The sequence below is a fragment of the Anomalospiza imberbis genome, chromosome 3 (genome assembly GCF_031753505.1).
Source record: "Anomalospiza imberbis isolate Cuckoo-Finch-1a 21T00152 chromosome 3, ASM3175350v1, whole genome shotgun sequence".
NCBI classification, from domain to species: domain Eukaryota; kingdom Metazoa; phylum Chordata; class Aves; order Passeriformes; family Viduidae; genus Anomalospiza; species Anomalospiza imberbis.
This window is the reverse complement of record NC_089683.1, coordinates 110265100-110285130: the sequence shown is the minus strand read 5'-3', so window position 1 is coordinate 110285130 and position 20031 is coordinate 110265100. Positions and strand designations below refer to the sequence as shown.

General features: G+C 39.0%; 1 protein-coding gene across 3 annotated transcripts in view; it reads left to right on the top strand.

Moving 5' to 3' along the window:
- The window catches only part of AFTPH (aftiphilin), a 43092-nt gene that overhangs the window by 5909 nt on the left and 17152 nt on the right, over positions 1–20031 (top strand). For all 3 annotated transcript variants that reach the window (XR_010997877.1, XM_068186383.1, XM_068186382.1), the window contains exons 2-6: positions 3213–4998; positions 15234–15385; positions 15878–16004; positions 16317–16373; positions 17948–18070. Coding sequence is in view for 2 of the 3 variants with exons in the window: in XM_068186383.1 (XP_068042484.1) it covers positions 3223–4998; positions 15234–15385; positions 15878–16004; positions 16317–16373; positions 17948–18070 (2235 nt within the window). In the remaining variant the exon portion in view is untranslated. The remainder of the gene's footprint in view (positions 1–3212; positions 4999–15233; positions 15386–15877; positions 16005–16316; positions 16374–17947; positions 18071–20031) is intronic.

Sequence of the window (20031 nt, the reverse complement as noted above, 5' to 3'; positions counted from 1 at the left end):
AAGAATCTATAAGTGAACAGAGCATGGTAGCGTTATACTTGACTTACAAATTTAGTCACCAATTGGCTCAAAAATAAGGTGATAAATAATCCATATTATTGGTCATATAACTTGTACAAACTCTACTTCGTGTTAAATCACATTGTAAACATCACTTGAAATACCAGCTTTACAAAATAATGTAGCAGAATGTCTTGACCAAAGATATGTCTGAGTTGGGTAAAAGGACTACAGAAGATGAAGCCACGGTTCCAGCTGTATGTGAAATGCCAGACAAAGCAGGGATTAACTAAATGAAATAAGGAACAATGTAGTTGTTCTGTCAGACTTGTGGGTTTTCACCACAGGTTTCAATGGACAATAACTAATTTGGTTTCTAGCTGGCAGATAGAACACTTTTGGAAGTCATGAAAGAGGACCATGTTGAATTTCTTTCTGAAGAAAACTAGATTAAGACTATAAAATACCTATGCTGCTTTATATTGTGAGGAGAATTGGAATTATGCCCAGTTTAAAAATTTATCACTGATTAGTCAAGAGGAGGGGGAATACTATTATGACTTTTGTTCTTTTCCTACAGTTTGAGATCTGTCAACAACAATTAAATTGTGTCAGTTGTAACCTTACACTCATTTATAATGCAGATTCATACATTGTGGAGTTCTCAGTGTTTGGCTTTTAAAATGCAGCAGTAGCATAACTGGAAATACCTGACATTTAAAAAATAATTATACAGAAGCCCATACAGTTGGTTATGCAGTGGGTTCTTGTGGGTTAAACTGATTAAACACATAGTAGACTATCAAACTTGTGATCAAATTTTTAAATGTACAGTTAATGTTCCTTGCAAATCCTGTTTTGGCAACTGTTACTGAAGTGTAGCTGGAGCATTGTGCTGCCTGACTGCTGCTTTGTAAATGATCCCTGTGATGTTCTAAAAGTGCTTTGAAATGAAAAATTGAAGGAAGTTTCTTCTGCTCTATGTTAGAAGTCGCAGGAGAGAAAATTTTTAAATGGTCAGGCATCTTCCTACATGTCCAGTTGGGTTTTGGCTGTTTGTTTCAGCTCCCATGCAGTTATCTTTGTCCTGTGCTTATCCCTATTGTTCTTGTTCCTTGTCTCCCCGTTTTTTATGTTAACTGGAAAGAAAAGGAGCCTTGTGGGTAAACTCCCTGTGATTGTGATGCTTGCTCCTCTCACATTATTCAGTTTGTTTTGTGAAACTGCGTATTTGGATTATTTTAGATCATCCTTGCCTCCAAGGATGTTCTCAACGCTATTGTGATTTATTTTTGGCTGAGGTTAAAATAGTCATAACAGTAAATGGTCAACCAAAAAATGGGTAGAGTTGTTATGATGGGTAGTATATGAATTTTTCTTGGCATGTCTTCCCAAAATGAGATCCACTAATGTAAGTTGGTGTAGTTACTACAGCAGGTCTGTAGTACAGACCTGAATGTGATATTTCAGATGACTGAGATGAAAACCCCCCTATGCAAGCATATAAATCTGAAAAGACTTAAAACACATGGTTTTTTGATGAACCACACAGATAAATTTTTCTTTTAATGAGAAAGTTCAGAAGTTTAGAGCAAGTGAAGCTCTGCTCTCAAATACCTTGTTAAGCAGCTGGTGCTGAGTAAGCCTATGTGGGAGCTTGTTGACAACTTAGGCTTTATTCTAAACAAAATTCCTTTGCAGTTCTCTTCAGTTTGCATGTTATGTTACAAATTACTTCACGGTTTCATCTGATAAGCATGATGTACTTTTGTAACTGCAAACTACCCTTTCAAAAAGAAATTTTAATTATGTTAGTCACCTCAAGGTTGCCTGGCAGATATCAAGTGCTTGGTGTGTTGTGCTTGAGAAGAACTGCAGAGCTTCATTTGTGGCTTTTTTACCCTTTGTGTGCTGCTCTTAAGGTGTTTTTACAAAGTTGTTTACTAAAGGCACTGGGATATAAGGACCGCATTTTATCTGTGTTGCCTAACTAGTGTTGTAAAGTCTGCGCTTATTCTGGTGGTTAGAAGTTCAAATATTTACAAATATCTATAGGTTGTTTCCACTCTTTTTCTGTAGGTGAGGCTTAGTGTTATTACAGTTCATTCATGTGAAGTGTTGCTTGAAATGGAGAGAGCTTGGTGTGAGCTCTTCTTTGAAGGGTTTTAAGGTATGAACTAGTTCAGTGATGCGTACAATTACTAGTACAACTGTACTAGTAGTTATTGTTTCATTAATTGCACACAGCATTGAAAAAGTCAAGATCATTCTTTAGGAAAGAAAATTTTCCCTCCATACCTGGCTTGTTCCTGTAATGGTTTGCAATGTTAAGACAGAAAGTCTTTAATCTGTTTCTATCTAGGCCATAGGAATACTTTCTTCTTTTTTCTTTTCCCCCTGTGGTTTAGTGATTTGTGGTTAAATATTTTATGAATAATTGTGCTCAGCTCTCTTTTTGAGAATAAGTTTTGATGAAGTGTGTTTGGTTCTAGGCTTTACTGGTGGCATCATGATGGCATTTCTCAGCTGGTTCTTAAGATGGAAGCAAGCTGGTGGCAGCAGCTGTGGAGGCAGTGTGTTGGCTTGTGGCTAGGAAATCCAGAGAACAGGGCAACCAAACTGAACCCCATGGACTGGTAGAAAGAGACTTAAACAGTAGGGCAGCAGGTCATAGCTCGTGGTTCTAAGAGCAGTTCCTTCCTCCACTCCTTCACAATTTCAGAGCTTATGGAAACACTCTTTGAAGTCTTTGACAGTGATGAAGGTCCCTTATGTGTATGGCGCTCCATGTGGCATAGCCCATGGAGTGGCTTAACTCCTGTCTCACACCTGAGCACACAAAGGAGTGTGGCAAAGCATGGACCAGGTCACTAGCACTTTGTGAACTGCTGGTGATGGGAGGTAGAGAACTGATGAGTTAAAACTGAATTTAGTTGTGCCAGCGTGTTGCACAACAGCTCAAGATGATAATTTCAGCACTGTCTGCTGACAATTTGATCATGTAGTGCTTTAGAAGAGACTTGAACTGTCCCAGTAGATTCTTTGTGACTTGTAAAACACATGGGTTTGGGGAATGTTTCTTTCTGATATCTAATACAGATATTGACCTATATGCAGACTTTAAAAATGAGACATGAAACTGTAAAAATTAAATGCGTAAGAACACAAAAGCTAGCCAAGTTCTGACATAGCTCTGTTTTTCCCTCACGCAGAAATACATTAATGTTGAAGCAGAACCAAACAATGGAACCAGACATTATTCGAATGTACTCCTCATCCCCTCCACCACTTGACAATGGAGCTGATGATGATGATGAAGATGAGTTTGGAGGATTTTCTGGTGTGAGCACTGCTGGTGTAGCTTTTGCTGATTTTGATACAGCGGACTACAGTCATCCAAAGGAAGAGTTTATACCCACAAATCATTTCATCCCACTCCATGATTATTCTGACAATGTAGCTAGCATTGCAACTTTCACATCTGTTAAAAATGGTAAAGATAAAGACTGCATTGCAGAGCTTCCTACTCATGCTAAGGAGCTTTCTGATATGTCAGCTACTAGTACTATCAAAGAAAAATCTAAGTTTAGAACTTCAGGTACAGCTTTAGAAGATGTAAACAGAAGGGAGGAACAAAGAGACAACACTGGAAAATCAGAGGGTTTTTCTTCTCGTGTGGTTAGAACTGGTGTAACAGTTGAGAGGCAGGATGAGCAAATAGATGCTTGTAATGGTGAGAAACTTCCATGTCTAGAGATTCTAACAAATGGATTTGCAGCATCAGACCCTGTAAATCCTCAGGGAACAGAAGATCTAGACAGTATTGGTGACTCAAAGGGACTGAAAACTGTTAACACCCATAGTACTGAGCAAAATTTGAACTCAATGCCTAGCTCAGGTGAAGATGTTGCAGATTTTGCTACCTTCTCAAACAAAACCCCAATCCATTTAGAGGGAACAGGGCCTACAATATGCAGCGTTCTTAATGAAAGAGACTCAGTGAGCATTCAGGAGAACAACAGAATAAACAGAGTAACTCATAGTGAAGAAGAGGTTTGCATTTCAGAAATTAGTTGTGAACAGGGTCCCTCAGCACTGGAATTTGCAATTTCTAGTACGTCTCAAGCAACTGGAAATTCAGTATGCACTACAGAGAATGGAGAGCACAGTGGGAGGAGAAGACAACATCACACAGAGAATGGCAAAGATTTTACTAGGCCTGAGGATTCTTCAAAAGCAGCAGACATCAAGGCTGATAAGATCCAAAGCCTAAGCTGTGATCCTGCAGGAGACAAACTGGGTGGTGGTGAAGATCTCAAAAATGGTGGCAGTAGCACTGAAGTTTTAGCCTGCAGTGACAAACATGATGATGTGTTTGGTGACTTTGGTTCAGTCAGCAGTGCATCTCCCACCTTCAGGAATGCTCAAGATTCAATAAACGCTCTCGATTCAGAACGAACTTCTGAACAGCCCGCACATATTAGTGAACCTAACGAGGAATTTGGTGAATTCAGGGACACGAGTACTGTTTGTCAGCAGCCAGCAAGTTTGGACCAAGCTGAACTAAATCAGGCTGCTGACACTTTTGAATGTGATACTACCAGTAAAACTTCTGGGGTAGACTTCCAGCATACTACTGAGGTAGAAAATGGTGATGATACTGAATTTGGAGACTTCGATTCAGTGCCAAAACCTCAAGATGAGAGTGTTGCTTTCCAGGACTCAGATGACTTTGCAGACTTCAGTTCAGCAGGTTGTGACCAGGCTACAGACTGGAATGCTTTTGAAGATGAACAAAAAGACAGCTGTTCTTGGGCTGCCTTTGGGGATGAGCAGGCTGGTGAATCTCATCACAGAAAAGAGACGTGGCAGTCACATAGGACAGACGCGTCTGCCAGGAGTGGTGGCCCAGTGTTACGCAAGACTGACAGTGCTGCTTTAGCATCTTCCCAAGGGACTATCAGTAAGCAATCCCAAGAGCTATCACCTTCAGTTCAGGTAAGGGTCTGCTTTGTTTTCCTCAGTCTTGTTCTGCTCTTATGCATACAGTTCTTCCTGGTTCCTGCTTCTGCGTACAGCAAATATTTGAATATTCCTTGTTTGCCTTTTAGGAGAGATTTAATGTGCTCTGTGAGACGGGCTGATAAGAAACATTATGCTGTGTTTGAATATTGCAGATCTTTGCAGCACTGTTGCTTCCCACAGACGAACGAGCAGGGTGTGCTGGAACTTGTAGGAATGTGTTTTGATGATTACATGTGATCCTTTATGTAAAGAGCCTGTGATAGTTTTTCCTTTTGCTTCATTGTTTACTGCCTTTTGGGGAGGCACTCTGTTGCCTTTTTGTAGAACAGTAGTGCGACCAGAAGCTGGGATTACTGGTTCCAAAAATTTTCCATCACCATTCTCTATCAATGTTTTCAAAACCTGATTAAAAATGATTATTTGATTTGTAAATAGCTTCACTAATTCACTTAGAGCAGACAGCATGATAAAACACAAGCTGTGGAATTCTGTCTCAAGTATTCAAACTCCTGGGAAGTTAGCTCTTTAGAAGTTCTTTAAAAATAAGTCTCTGTTAGGTATTAATTGTGGGAAGCTGCACATTATAGCAACATCACAAACAGAGGACTGGTGATTTGTTAAAGCTGCTGCTATTTCTAATTAGAAGTTTCCAGGAGGGGGAAGTAAATAGGTTTATTTCTTACCACCTCTCCTATGTTTTATGCTTTCATTGCTAAAAATTCATTAATTCCTAATTTATTACTTCCTAAGCCTTTTTAACAGTCATTTTGAGATCCGTGGCTATTCATACAGAGACTTTTTTGTTAACCATTTAATAATACTATTACAAAATTCAGAACAACAATTTCAGTTTAGAATTTTCTTCAAAGCTTCTTTTTTATTCACGTCATTCCGTGTGAGTAGTTTAGAGTATGTTCTGTCTTTTTGAAGTGTGCAGCAGCACCAGCAGTAAAGGGTGTTAGTGGTAATATGTGTCTGAAAGGTTTGTATCTTCTCTGGCAATAAAAGGAAATGAGGTAAGTCCTTTCTTTCAGGACCTTGCTTGGTGACAGCCCTGCCTCTTCCCATTTCCTACCAGTGACAGGTGAAATGGCTTTTCAGAAGGTTGTGCCAGCTGGAGCTCTGCCAGCATCAGCAAATGGAATGGAGCTTTTGGGACTTAGCACTGATTTCTTGTCACGTTAAAAGCTGTGAGCCTCAGGTCCTTACTCTTCCTGCTTGCTGTTCCGTGCAGTGACTAACACTCCAAACCTCAAAGAGATTTCACAAGCCAAAAAAAAGGCTCCTGAGTAAACCTGCAGGCAGATTTTTGTGTCTGTGCAAGACCTTGCTTATCACCTGAAGGTGTTGGTCCATTTCTTAAGTTGAAAGCACAAATCTATTGTTACCTATTCACCCATAAAATTGGAGAGTACTAAGATTATTGCAATTAATCTCAGTTGTTTCTCTTGCCACTTGAAAGACTGTCCAGAATCTGAGAAAGAAATGGGGTGGGGAGATGATTCTAGTAAATCATCATTTTTTCTAGTAGTTAACTAATATTAAGGGATAGCGGGAAGGTTTCAAATATTTATTTTCACTTAAAGTTTTCTGTAATTTTATGATAGGTTTTCAGTAGAAAACACTTCTGAATGTAGATGTTTATAAAAACAGAACCCTCAGAGGCTCTGTAATTAAGTTTTCCCTCCCCAAGCCTGCCTTTACAAAAGATAAAAATCAAGTTAAATTGGAAGTTCCTTACTTAAATTCTGCCATGAAGTTATATGGTAGTTTGATTAGATTTTAAAGCAAAATTTAAGACGTCAAGTTCTTTCCTTCTTTCTCTTTATGCTACAGTCACTTGTGACTGTTTGGATCTAAAGTGATGTTCTCCCTCCTCTGCCAGGGAGGAAGTACAACTGAGAGAATGTTTTACACAAATAAACTGGAGAGGAAGTTGAGCTGGACATGTTTTCTCTGTTGCAATAGTTTCCTTAGACTTGCAATGTCAATTGCTACATTTTTTTTTCCAGTTAACTCTTTAAAACAGTAGGTATTTTGTAAGTTTTGGAAGGATCTATTAAAACTTTTTTTATATTAAAAAATACCTGGTTTAAGATTAAATAGTAATTCTGTTTATGATCCATTGAGCCACAGTTTGCTAAATTGCTGTTAGAAAGAGAGATTAATGAGTCAGCACGAGCCAGAAGACAGTCCTGGTACTCTGAGTGCAAAATCTTAGTAAAATTAAACTCAGATTTTGATCAGCTTCCTTGCTGTCATTTAAGAGGTTGTCACTGAGGTCAAATCACAAAATACGGCATTTTAAAGTTGTTGCCAATCTTCTGTTTGCCGTGTATTAAACTTAGTTCTGCAGCTCTTTGATGCAAAAGCAGAAATACTGGCAGGCAAATAAATCTGGTGAGAGGGAAGAGAACAAAGTTTTTTATTACCCAGCCTAAAGAAGGATAGGGAGGAGGGGATCACTTGCATCCTTGTGTTGTTGGCAGATCTAAAAAGCACTTGCTGTAGCAACCCAAAGGGAGCAGGCTGTGTACAAATACTGCATGTGTTAGACATTTGAGATAGATGGGAAAATTGAGATCTCAGCTTACGCTAAAGGTGAGCTGGGATCGTTTACAAGACACTGAATACACTTGATCAGTGATGGTGAGGCTGAGAGAGTCACTGCAATGTGGTAATGAAAGAATCCTGAATGGTTTATAAACAGAATGACCCTAATGGAATTCTTTGCAAAAGCAGAAAATTGGAAAGGATACTTAGCCGGCAGCACTGCTGTTTAAATGTGGAAATAATGTATACAGCAATTTTCATCCATCAGAATGCAGCATGAAAGCAAAGTTATTTATCAGTAGCTCAAGTTTCCATTGAAAAGGTCTCTGTGTATTTTTCTTTGTTTCTTAGTTTGTAGATTCTGAATGTGGAGATGGCAGTAAAATATTGTGCTTTCTGAATGCAGTCTTGATTGCATGATGTATGTACAATGGGCAAACTGTTTAAAGACTGTGGATTTGGTATAATCTTTAATTAAAAATAGGGTTTGCTTCAATTCAACTATTTAATCAAGTTTTTATTAGAAAATATACAATATAAAGGATGAAACTAAGAGGAGGGGCGTTCACAAAAATGACCTTATATGGTGACATGTAGTGGCAAAAATATTATGGTCTTTTCTTCCTTGCCTTTGGTCTCAGGCTCTCTGAATCCGGCACACAAATTGCAGTGCAGGATTTGTAACATGCCGACCTCTTCTGTTCAGTACTTCTGTGTAGAGGGGAGAGGAGGAAGGGCATGGTGTGCACACAGGCTACCATCTGACCCCGTATTAATGCTACATTTACCTTAATCCATTTAGTTTCTGTCTGCAGCTGAAAAGATCTAATGTTTGCTTTCAGTGTGGCTGCTCTTTGCATTAGAGATGTGCCTTTGTGTTCATTAACAGATTTAGGATATAGTTGTGGGTGAACTGGTTGATCCAACAAGTCTTGAGCAAACCTGCACATGCATTAGCCCCTTCTGTGAAATCTCATTGCATGCTACCAAGTTATGTTTGTGATGAATATAAGGCTTGTAGTGCAGCTTTTTCCATGAGATAATGCTGAACATTAGTCAGCTGAGGGGGTTACTCTGCTGCATTAAGAATAGATACATATATATATATATATATATATAGGATTCAGCAGTGAGGCACAAGAGCAGTAATAATCCATGGTAGTGGTGTGGGTGGGGAATATGGCAGTGCCTGCTTGTGTGCAAGGAGCATGAGCATCTCCAGAGCAATAGGAGCTAATGAAGGGCTTGGTTGGAAGGCCAAATCTTACCTATTTACCCGAGAGTTAGCAAATCCTGAAAAGGGCTGAAGGAAAAGGTGAACAGTCCTTCAAGTGGGCTTTAAGGTTCTCCACTTATTAGAGAGCCTGTGCTTGCAGGCTCTGCCTCTTCAGATTAATCAGTGTGGGCGAGGCACAGTTACTGAGCCATGAATAGGCACCAAGACAAAGAAAACCCTGGATCACTGTCATTTGGAGTGTACACTGTCTTGGGCAATGAGCATCCTTTTGGAAAAAAGTAATTGTGGCCATAAAGACTTCAGCCCCTCAGTTGAGTAAGGTAAATTAAAATAGTATTGGCTGCTGATGTAAATATAACTTTCTGGAAAGGTTTGGGGGTTTTAAGTCCATAGCACAGTTCTGAAGTATTTGTAGCTAACAACAGTAAAAATCAGACTATTAAAAGTAGCCAATAATTGCTGTTCTTCAGAACAGAATGGCTGAGGGGAATCTTACAAAAGAAAATAGTTTGAGAGGGGGTTGTTTAAGCATTACTATTTATGGACAAAATGATTTTCCATTTTGTACACGTAAGTGTCATCTGCTATACTTCCTCTCAGAGTCTGACTGAAAAGTTAGTACAACCCCAGTAGGTAATAACAATGTGACAAACTGAAATGGTCAGCGAGTTTTATGTAGTCACAATAAATAACTGTTAAACTGTACTTTGCCTGCATGGAAGATGCAATATTTGATGCATTCTTCAGCTGAGGGAAAATAAATGGTGAAACTTCCAGCAGGAATGAGAGAAAGCTTCACATTTCTAGCCTGAATTTCCCTCTCAGGTCAAGTGTCGGAACCCAGAATGTCCTTTGGACACTCTTGGATGTTCCGGGCCCAGGTCATAAGCATTTGAGACACTGGAATGCAGCCACAGACCCCTGTGGCTTTGAACCTGATCCATGGAACAATTTACCAACTTTGCAGGAAGAATAAGAAATCACAAAAGTTTAGATATTATAGTAGAAGTAGTCACAAAGTGAGAGGAAGAGTTTTTGAGTGCTGTACAGGGGGGTTTTAGGCCTTGTACAGAGGGGTCTGAGTTTTGTACATGGGGGTCAGAAGTTCTAAGATGGAGGGACTTGGGTGTGCCCTGTCCTCTTTCCTTCTTCTTCCTAACTTCCATGTTCTTGGTGATGTTGGCACTCACAGATTGGTTTAGAGTAGAAAGTCACTATTCAGTATAGGTGATGGGCATTGGGGAAAAGCCATAAACATTTAACATGCAATGTATGATATAAAAGAGGGCACCAGCCCCCTGGGAGTCAGTGTGTGCCTTTGCCTGACTGCTGAACGGACCGCAGCAGCTCAGGGAGAAAATCTTTTAGATAACACACAATAAACTACCTTGACACCGGACAACTGAAGACTACTGAGTCTTTCTTTGGAGACACAGGTTGGGGGAGAGACTTTGCCACCATCCCGGGCTCACCCCAACCAGGGGCGAGTTCCGAGAGTCAAGCAGTAAAAGCAGCAGAGAAGTCTTAACCTTTTTTTTCTTTTTTCCTTAAGCCACTACATTTTCAGATTTGCTTTGCAGCTGAGCTCAAAACTTTTACAGTTACTCTTTAAAAATGGGCTTCGGATATTTAGGACTAACATCGTCTTCTTTAATTCTTTAAAATACTGTAAAAAAAAAATCTGATTCCTCATTTTATGTTGATGAAGGGATTTTTTAGCTCTTGTGGCATCCTCTTCCTGGCTTGCAGATCTCAGTTTTGGACGAGTGTTTTCATTATAAACTTCCCGTGTAAATAAAAACACATATCTCCAGTTTTTTACATCTAAGAAATATATGGCACGACCTTATATTAACCTGCTTTTGAAGTGGGGATGGAGACGAGCCATCACATTTGAAGCACGAGAAGTTAAACTAGTATTCTTTATAAGCTTTGCTTGTCTTCTTTACTCAGGAGTTTTTCTGCCTGCAGCTGTTCTCCCATTGCTTCTGAAGAGCTGAAGAGTTGCTGCCTGTGCTTCAAAGAAACAAATTGTTGCTATGTGAAAAGGAAATGGATTCATAGTTTAAACAGTCCATAAGCTGTTTCAAAGAAAAAACTGTCCTCATGTAATTGATAACTTCGGGGTTTGCTTGTTTGCTTGTGTGGTTTTAGTTAACCATTTAGCTTTGTTTAATGCTTGAGTCCAGAAAATTTTGAGGAAGTTGATTGGTGTGCTCTCCATGGTGAGTTAAATCCAGTGAAATTGGTTCTTCAGCTCCCTTGTGTTAGCTACATGGTCATGAAGTTTAGCTCTTAAAAATCCCCAAACCCACCCCCCAGAAATACTCTAAGAACATCAATAAAACTAACCAAACAAAAACCCCAAATACACCCATCCCATGCACACACATGGTGAAGGTAGAAGAGTAAATGGTGACTTAGCTCTTCACAGGCAAATGTGTTGCTGGAAAATGTGGTTTGGTCGTTAAAAAACCCAGCAAAGAGAGCTTCTCATTTAACCTCTACTATATTTTATTAACATAGTCTTAAAACGTTGTGCTAGGCACTATGCAGAACAGCGAGTTCATGATTTAAGTTAAATAAAATCTCAGTGGTTAATCATTTTCTTTTCTTGGCCCCTGAGCTTTGTTCTGTCATTTTTTGAGAGCTTTCATTCAGCTTCTGAGTTACAACTAGAAGCCAGTCATGTCCATATGGACTTTATTCCTTTCCCACTTTATATGTTTAGCATCTTGGACCTTTCATAGGCTCATTTCCATCTCCTTTAATGTTTTTTCTTTTATTACTTTTCACATAAGCTTGAATATCTAAACATGCTCAACAATTTAACTATTAAACTGCTTTTATTTAATCTTAGGTTTTCCAGTTTTGTGTTTGGTAGATGCAATCAGCCCAGAGTTTGTGTTGCTTCCTCCATGGCCTCTTTTCTTGGCAGCAGGGTGAGGGCTGAAGGCATGCTCTCCCCTTGACTCTCCCCTTCTTAAAGCACCTCTGGAGGCTGCCAGAGCAGAGATGCTGTGGGATGTAAGAGATTTCCTAAGGGAAAATAGGGGGTTGTGTTAAAAAAATGGGGCTCCAGGGGAAAGGGTAGAAGGTGGAGGGACAAAATGCCACTCCACTCTTTGAGGGGGAGTTGAGCTGGATGAGTTCTTGTGTCTGCTCCACAGCTTATATGTGATCAGAACGGTGCAGAGAAGCAAGACTAGTTTTTTTTGCACTCTTGCACACAGAGTTCCCCAAAACTTCACCCACAGAAGCATTCCAGCAGTTACATGGTGAAAACATTTGTGTCCACTCTTTGTGTAGTGGGGCTCAAATGTGTTGTTTTTATGGCAGATTTTATTATCTCCTCTTTTCATAGCTCTGAGGAAGGGCAGTGACCTGGCACTGTTGGGTTCATGTGGGGGCAGCTGGGGAGGATTTGGTGTGCTGGGTGGTCAGTGAAGAATTGCTGTGTTGAAGGAGTTCATGGGTTCTGTGACCTTGTGGAGAAGAAGAAAAAACAAATTGTGTAAACCAAGTACTTTGGGCTTTCAGCTCTGAGGGAGGGATCTTGCCCCTTTTTAATTGCCACAGAGATAAATTCTAGTCGTGTGGTTATGCTTATTTCAGAAAAGTATCTTTGATACTTTGGTTCTGGTGGTGATTACCACGTGTCTTAAGTGCCTATCAAAATCTTCTATGCATTTACAGAAACTATAGGGCTTTAAATTTATTCATAAATTTATTTATTTATCAACTGTTTGGAGAATCTCAGCTAATGTTTAATGGCAGCTGTAGCCTTTTCACATCTTCTGTAAGTGCCTTCAAGAATTATTCTTCTCGAGTGGCTGTGGAGAACAATAATGTATCAAATACTTTTATTGACATGAAAAGTGGATAAAAATTCTTGTTTTCTGCCTTTTTTTTCTCCAGAAAGACAGACATGGCATTACTTCTGGTCATATACAGTATTTTTTTGCAGTCTGATTTATGCAACCATAGATTAAAGTTTGTAGGAGGTGGACATTTACACCAGATTTAAAATCTTGATGTTGCTCTTAATACCTGGAAGCTGTGACCCCAGGATTTCATTACCAGTTAGAAAAACAAGTTCAGCTGCTTCCATTACCACTGTGTAGAGATGTGTGTTTGTGCACTCATCCCTTTGTCCATTTGCACATACAGAATTAATTATTCTGGTTTGCTATGGAAACCATTCTTTGCCATATAGAAATAAGGGCTAAGCATCACTGGGAATTTAGAAAAGATGACAGGAAGTGTAAAGAATGCTATAGTTAAACTGTTCCTGAAATTTTGGCACAATTCTTAAACTCAGATTTGAAATGTGACACTGACTGAGATTCTGCTTGGTTCTTAGAGATGTTCTGTTAATTCTTTCATTACCTAAACAAGCATATTTTTAGTCACTAGCATGTTCTCAAATGTTGATCCTTTTCAAGAAATGTGATGCCTTGCTGTTTCCATGAACCAGTGCCATTCATCTGCCTCTTGCTTTTCCCTGGGGATTTGTACTCTTGCTGTATTACAGAAATGAAGTAAGCATCACCTGTTAGTGTAAGATAAGGGGAAGTGATATATTGTAGGCAAAGTTAAGGTTTAAAACTGAAGCAGAGTATGCTTTAATGTGTTGAAGCATTAGGCTGGAATCTGGAATACTGTTTAGTGTCTTAGTTCTGGTCAGCAAACAGCCTACAAGTATTGCAACTGTATTGCAACTTAGTGTGGCCAGAATGACTGAGCATTGAGAGATTATTAAAAGGAAAATTATTTATTGTAGAACATGGCTCATGATGGTCAGAATTTACCAGACAGGTAATGAAGAGGAAAAGTTAAAAAAGAAAAAAAAAAAAAAGGTGAGTCAGGTATGCTCTGAATTCAGATCTTTGCACATTTTTACATTATGGTTTGCAAGTGACTGTACCTGCTGGCTGTCTCTCTCAGGCATATCTTCCACAGGTAGTAAAACTGAAGAGCTGATGCTCTAAGCTAGTTCATTTTCCTGTTTTTTGCAGTTAGTGGCTGAACAGAAAGAATAGTCTGGACAGACTCGGTTCCTGACTCATCATCCCAACTCCAATACAGAATCCAGATATTCTGGTCACATGTTTACCTCTGTTATGTTTGCTGATGTACATGGTCAATGAGGTGCTTAGTTGAGATGAGACACAAGGCAAATTTGCAGCTAAAAGTTCAAATAACAAGTGTTGCAGATAATTCTTGGAATTGTGAAGCAGATACTTTGCTGCATGAGGGTTTGTCCCAGTCATACTGATTGGCCTAACTAAAATAGGTAACTTCCTCCTACAGCCTTGCTTTTCTGAACTTTAAATCATCTCAGTTGTAACAAAAAACCTCTGGTTTTAGGTTTATGTGTCTAAATTCAACATTGTTGCTGGAATATGCTGCATCTCCACAGGAGGGCTCTGCTGGCACAGCTAAAGCAGCACACGCTGTGGGATGCTCCTGGGATTTCCACCTACTCTGTTTCTTTTCTATTTCCCCAGTAGGAAAGCAGGTGCTGGAGCTGCTGGATGCTGCCCTGTGTGTGTTGCAGCAGAGCACTGGGAAAGTGGTTGTTGAGGAACACTAAACTAGAAAGATGGAAACGTTCTACTAAAAGCCAGGCTTGTGCCTCCTTTCCTTAGCAAGAAAAGAGATTTAGGTGTTTCTGGCAAAAAGGAGTATATTAAAAAAAGGCTTTAATTAAATTTTTACAAGCATACTTTGCAAAAAATACCATTGAAATTGGTATTTTAATAAATAATAAAAGCTTGATGCTTAACTGTTTTTAATGGGTTGAAAAAAAAATTTGTATCATTAATACATCTGATGTCCAAGACCAGTTAACAGAGGTACAAGAAGTTGAAATCCTGTCTATGGAAATACAAAAGAGAAAAGAGAAACATAAGGGAAGAACTTGAAAAGAAGAATGCATACTATGCTTGTCAGAAAAAAAGGGGGGATTTTTATTCTTTTTGTGAGGGCAGGAGGCTGTTTGACTTTTTGTTTTGTTTTGTTCTCTGTTTTAGTTCCATCTGCCAAGGCCCAGTGCATGCTTTGGAATGAAAATGTCTGGAAACCATTAGTTCCAAGAGATGCTGTTTATATTGCTTAGACATTATCCTTATATAGCATAAATCTTGTTGCATACATTTTCTGCTAATTTCTAACAGAGTGACTTTGGATACTTCTGTAAGAGCTCACTTTGCCGAGGGCAATGTGCTTACTGTTTCTTAATAGCTTAGTAGGCTGTATTTGGTGTTTAAAGGGTTTTGTGGTCCTCTGACAGTTAATATTTTGTGGTAAGTGAAATCTTGTGTTAGCTATAAGTTGTTTTCCATCTTGCTATAATATTGGACGTACCTTTATAGCAGTTACCAAACTTGACATAAATATTTTCTCTTTGGTATAGACAACATTGCTAAGTCGTCTGGAACAAATATTTGAAGTCTGTTTTCCTTCCATTCCTGTTGCTGAAATTGAAGAAGAAATAAGTTCCTTGAATCATTTGCTGGAAGCAGGTGAAAAGCAGACAACACCTGAGGAGACCTTAGGAAGTACTGGGTAAGAAACCACCGTGCAACAAATATCAAATGAACATATGGCAGTAATTTAAAATGAGGTGTTTGCTTCAAGTATTTTGAGAAGCCATCAAGTGAAAATCAGCTATCAGAATGCTTGTTTTCAGTGACTGCATACACCAAGAGTACTTCACTTAGCAACTCAGCAGCCTATCATCTTCTTTTCAGTTATGTTTCTGAATTAACCAAATAGGTCTTGTTACTTACACTTGCTATAAATTACTGTATTTATTCATGTGATGATGAAGTCTAAGTAGGCTTGTCCTGTCTGCTGTGGACATCATTTTCCAGTAAGAAGTCTGAACTATAATTGTTCTGAGAACACTGTGCAGTTTTAGTTCCCCTGGGTATTGTGCTTGGGCATAAATGTAATTGGAATGTATAATAAGTCACTTGCATTAAAAAACAGAATAAATATTCGAGGCTGCTATGCTGTTTTTCTGAATGATAACTTGATTTGTGATGGGTTGTGCAGGGAACTGATGGACGTGTGGACAGAGCTGCAGGACATCCACGATGCCTACGGACTGAGATACCAGTGGGGTGGCTCCCACAGCAACAAAAAGCTTTTGTGCTCCCTGGGAATTGACACAAGAAATATTGTGAGTCTGCCAGTAAAACTGCCTTTCTAAATAAGGAAGCTGCTTTATTTGTAGAATCAGGTGGAAGTGTTTTGTGTGAGTGCCTTCCCCTAACTGCATAGTTGCACAGAACATGGTTGTTCGTGACAGACCACCTGGCAACCTTTTACAAGCCCTATTAACATAAAAAGTTGCATTAGTTTTTAACCATTGTGTTATAATTAACATAATATTTATTCTGTGATACTAACCTTACTCAAGTTATGTAGCATTGAAAAATATTTCCATGACTGACATTGAAAGTCTTAAGTAAATTCTTTGTTGTTTTATCAGCTCTTTACAGGCAACAAGAAGCAGCCTGTTATAGTACCCATGTATGCAGCAGGACTGGTAAGCTTTTTTTAGTAATATTTTTTATTATAGTTCCAACAACATCATATAATGAAAGATGTTAAATGACATTAAACACCAAGTGTGCTGAAATGTATTTTTGTGAGTACAGTTACAGCTTAGGCATCAGTAGAAATGCTAGAAAAGATTTACCAAATAAATAATTTTCATTATGTGTGCAAGCAGATGCTTGATTTTAAGTGAAAGAAGTATTCAGTAAAAATTGAGAAGATGAGGTTTGTGATTTTTACTGGTCTGAGCAGAATAAATGTTCTTTTTTTCTCAAAAAACAGTGCATGTATATGTATACACACAGACAAACACACCTATGTTTTCATATAATCATCCACAAATGGATCAGTAAAAAAGTAGTTTTCTTTGGTTTATACTAGGCTGATTTAATTATGTAGGTTAATTTTATAGAGTGACTTCTACAGTTTTCTGATGCATGAAGGTCAGCTTGTGTACTTCTGTGGATGTTAACATGGTATTCTGATACAGATAGTTAAAACAACTCTGAGACATTGCTGTTTTCTTCCTGTTTGTGAGCAGGACTATGTTTGCAACACATGCAGTTATTTTTTGTAACTGATTGTTGTTGCTGATTAATTGTCTCCTAAATTTTCATATACTTTTGCACACAATAAGCTGGATAGCAGCAATAGTAGGAGTAAAGTGACTTGTTGCTGTCTGTTGCCACATTGCTTTCTTTGTTTCTCTGCTGTCCAAAAGAAATTATTTAGCTGGTAGGTAAATTCAAAGCTCCCCTAATATGATGTGGAAACATCTGTGGGACAGCTGATCTTGGCATCTGTCTTCCTGAAAATGGTTTAAAATGCTGTCGTTGCAAATCCCCTGCTTTTATTTGGGGGTTTCTCATTGTTCTCAGGTGGTTGGCATGCCTCAGTGCAAACTTTGGGCTTTCTGTAGCTCTTCTTGCCCTCAGTTTTTTTCAAGATCAGATTTCAGACCTTTTTCCATAATACTATCTATATTTGAAATGTTTGCTTAAAATTACAAATGTGAGTTTATTTTCTTAATGCTTCTTAATGCATTTATTGCCATCTCAGTAATTATCGTTCCGGGTATCATTCTGAAAAAGGATAATTTGGTTTGTTTCTTTTGGATTGCTCAATTGTTGAAATGGAATGAATGCAGTTGTACTTTTGTGGCGGGTCATTTGATATTTCTGGAATAGTCTACACACAGTTGGAAGGAGAAGACAACACCTTATCAAGTAACTGTTTTCTCCAGCTTAAATTACATTGCTGAAAGTTGAAAGCAAGCTCCAGCTCAACACTTGGGTTTTTGTTACTAGCTCTAAAATGTTTCTTAGGCCTAAGGACCCAGGATGACTTTCCCCTGCTCCATCTACTCCTGCCCCTCAGTACAGTGAAAGTGTCCCAGAGATACATGGTTACCCCCAAGCCCTTAGTTGAGGGTAGTACTGCCCAGTAGTGTGTTCTAGTTTTTGGCACCTGCAGTTCTTGAAATGTCTGTAAATGTGTCTGTGTGTGCAAGTAATTTTTTAAAATTAGATTGTTTATTTACTTGTTTATTGTTTGTTTATTCAGGGTATGTTAGAACCTACCAAGGAACCTTTGAAACCAATATCTGCAGCAGAAAAAATAGCTTCAATAGGACAAACACCTCCTGTATCACCAGAGATGAGCACATGTGCATCTGATCAGTTCCAGGTAAAAAACAGGGAGAGAAGGGTGAGGAGAGGCAAAGAAAGAATGAGGGAAATAATGGGATGCCTTGTCTCTTTCTTTATGTTTAAAATACGTGGATGGTGTATTCAAAGACACCTGTACATAAAAGGCAGGTGTTGGTTGTGTCAGATTGAAGTCCTGCTCTTGGATCTGCTTTTCATGTGTGACTGGGAGTCCCTGTGATGAGGCTGTAGCAGTTGGTGGCCACCATTTCAGAGTCCTGATGATCCTTACTGTTACACAGCAGTTTGCTCTCAAAGGCAGTGCGCAGGTAGACAGATTTTATATGTAATGTTAGACTCATCTGACCTCTGGCTAAGGTTCTTCATCTTTGCTTATTCTGGAGCTTATTCTTAGAGGTTGTTCTACATGTTGGTTAGGACTCCATTTTCTGAATGATCCTATTTACGTTTATACTGTTCATGTTCATTGCCTTTTGCTGTTTCTTAACGTCTTCAGAGTGTCAGGAAAAGCAGCCCAGATGCCTGGAGAGAGGTTTTGGGTGTGGTCATTACAAGCATACATATCTGACTTTTTGATTATATGAATTATCTTGGCCCTTTGTGGCAGATTTTATTGAATTATCTGTTACACACCGTTGCTTTGCTGGCTTCCCTGTCTTTAAAATCTGATACAGAATGAATTCAGAGGAGTTTAGGAGTGAGCTTTTGAATTTCATGAGTTCTTTGTTGCTGTTGTTTTGATGTAAGGATGTTAGAAGAGCGCTTGAATGCCATGCATGCTGCAATGTGTGTGGTTGTCAACAAGCTAATGGGATGTGCAGATATTTGATTTTCAGTGTCATTACAGTGATGCTCAGTACATGTTCAGAGACTCAGCTGTGTCCCTCCTTAGTGCAGGTCTTGTTTAATCCACTCAGCATCTTCAGTTACCTGCTATGCTCGTGACTTCTGATTGAAGGCATTCCAGAAAGAATTATTCCTGGGCTACACCTAACCTTAACAGTAGGTACTTGTGACTATAGTGATGTTCTTGCAGAGCTCTAAGTGTGACGTGGCTGTAGCAGAGAATTCTGTTTCATTGTTCAGCAGCAGTTTGTCAGAGGGCTCATAGCTCCCATTGCTTCATACAGCAGTAGACATTTGGTGCTTCCTGTGCTGCTCCTCATATGTAATGGAACTGAGCAGCTGAAATGGATATAAGAAAAGGTAACAACAGTGGTTACTGCAAACTGTCTGACCTGAAGAAATCTACTGTGTGGTAAGAAAGTAGGAAAATTTCACAGCCTTTTTGCTGCATTCAAAGTACCCTTTTTTCAGAGGAGGAAACATAAATTAAGCCATGCACTAAACAGTGTAGAGAGCTGTGAGAGCCTGAAGTAACAACATCTCTGACAAGTGCCATTTTCTCAGTGGCTTGACAGCCATAGTTCTGAAAATAAGAACCTCTACCAAAGTCTGTTTTTTTCTGTAATTATGAATTCCTGCTACAGAATTTCCCATTACTTGTCTCAGTGTGATCATCTTGACCTATAGCTTGTTCTGACAAGGCCATCTTTGTTCAATAGTTGTGGTCCATGAATACATCTGAGAAGCTTCTGTGCTGTCTGTTTGCACTGTTGGCATTAGGTTAGCTTTTCCAAAAAGACAAACACTAAAATAAGCTTTTGGGGAATAGATGGGTTAGAGATTGTAACCATTCAGACCTCTAGGAGGCTACAGCTAGATGATATCCTGAAAGTTTCAGGGTGTGAACCATCAATTCTCCACCTCAGAGACCTCCTTTCTTTCTTGGTCTCATCTTCTGTCAATGATTGGTGGCTTCTGTTTGCTTTGGGGAAAATGCAGTTTCATGTCACATTGTGCAAATGGCTCTTTCAGAATATTCCAGATTGTCTTGGTAATAAGATGATGTGCCCAAACATTTCATTAGGAGCTATGCTACAAACACTGTTAAAATATTCAGTAGAAATACAGGCAGTT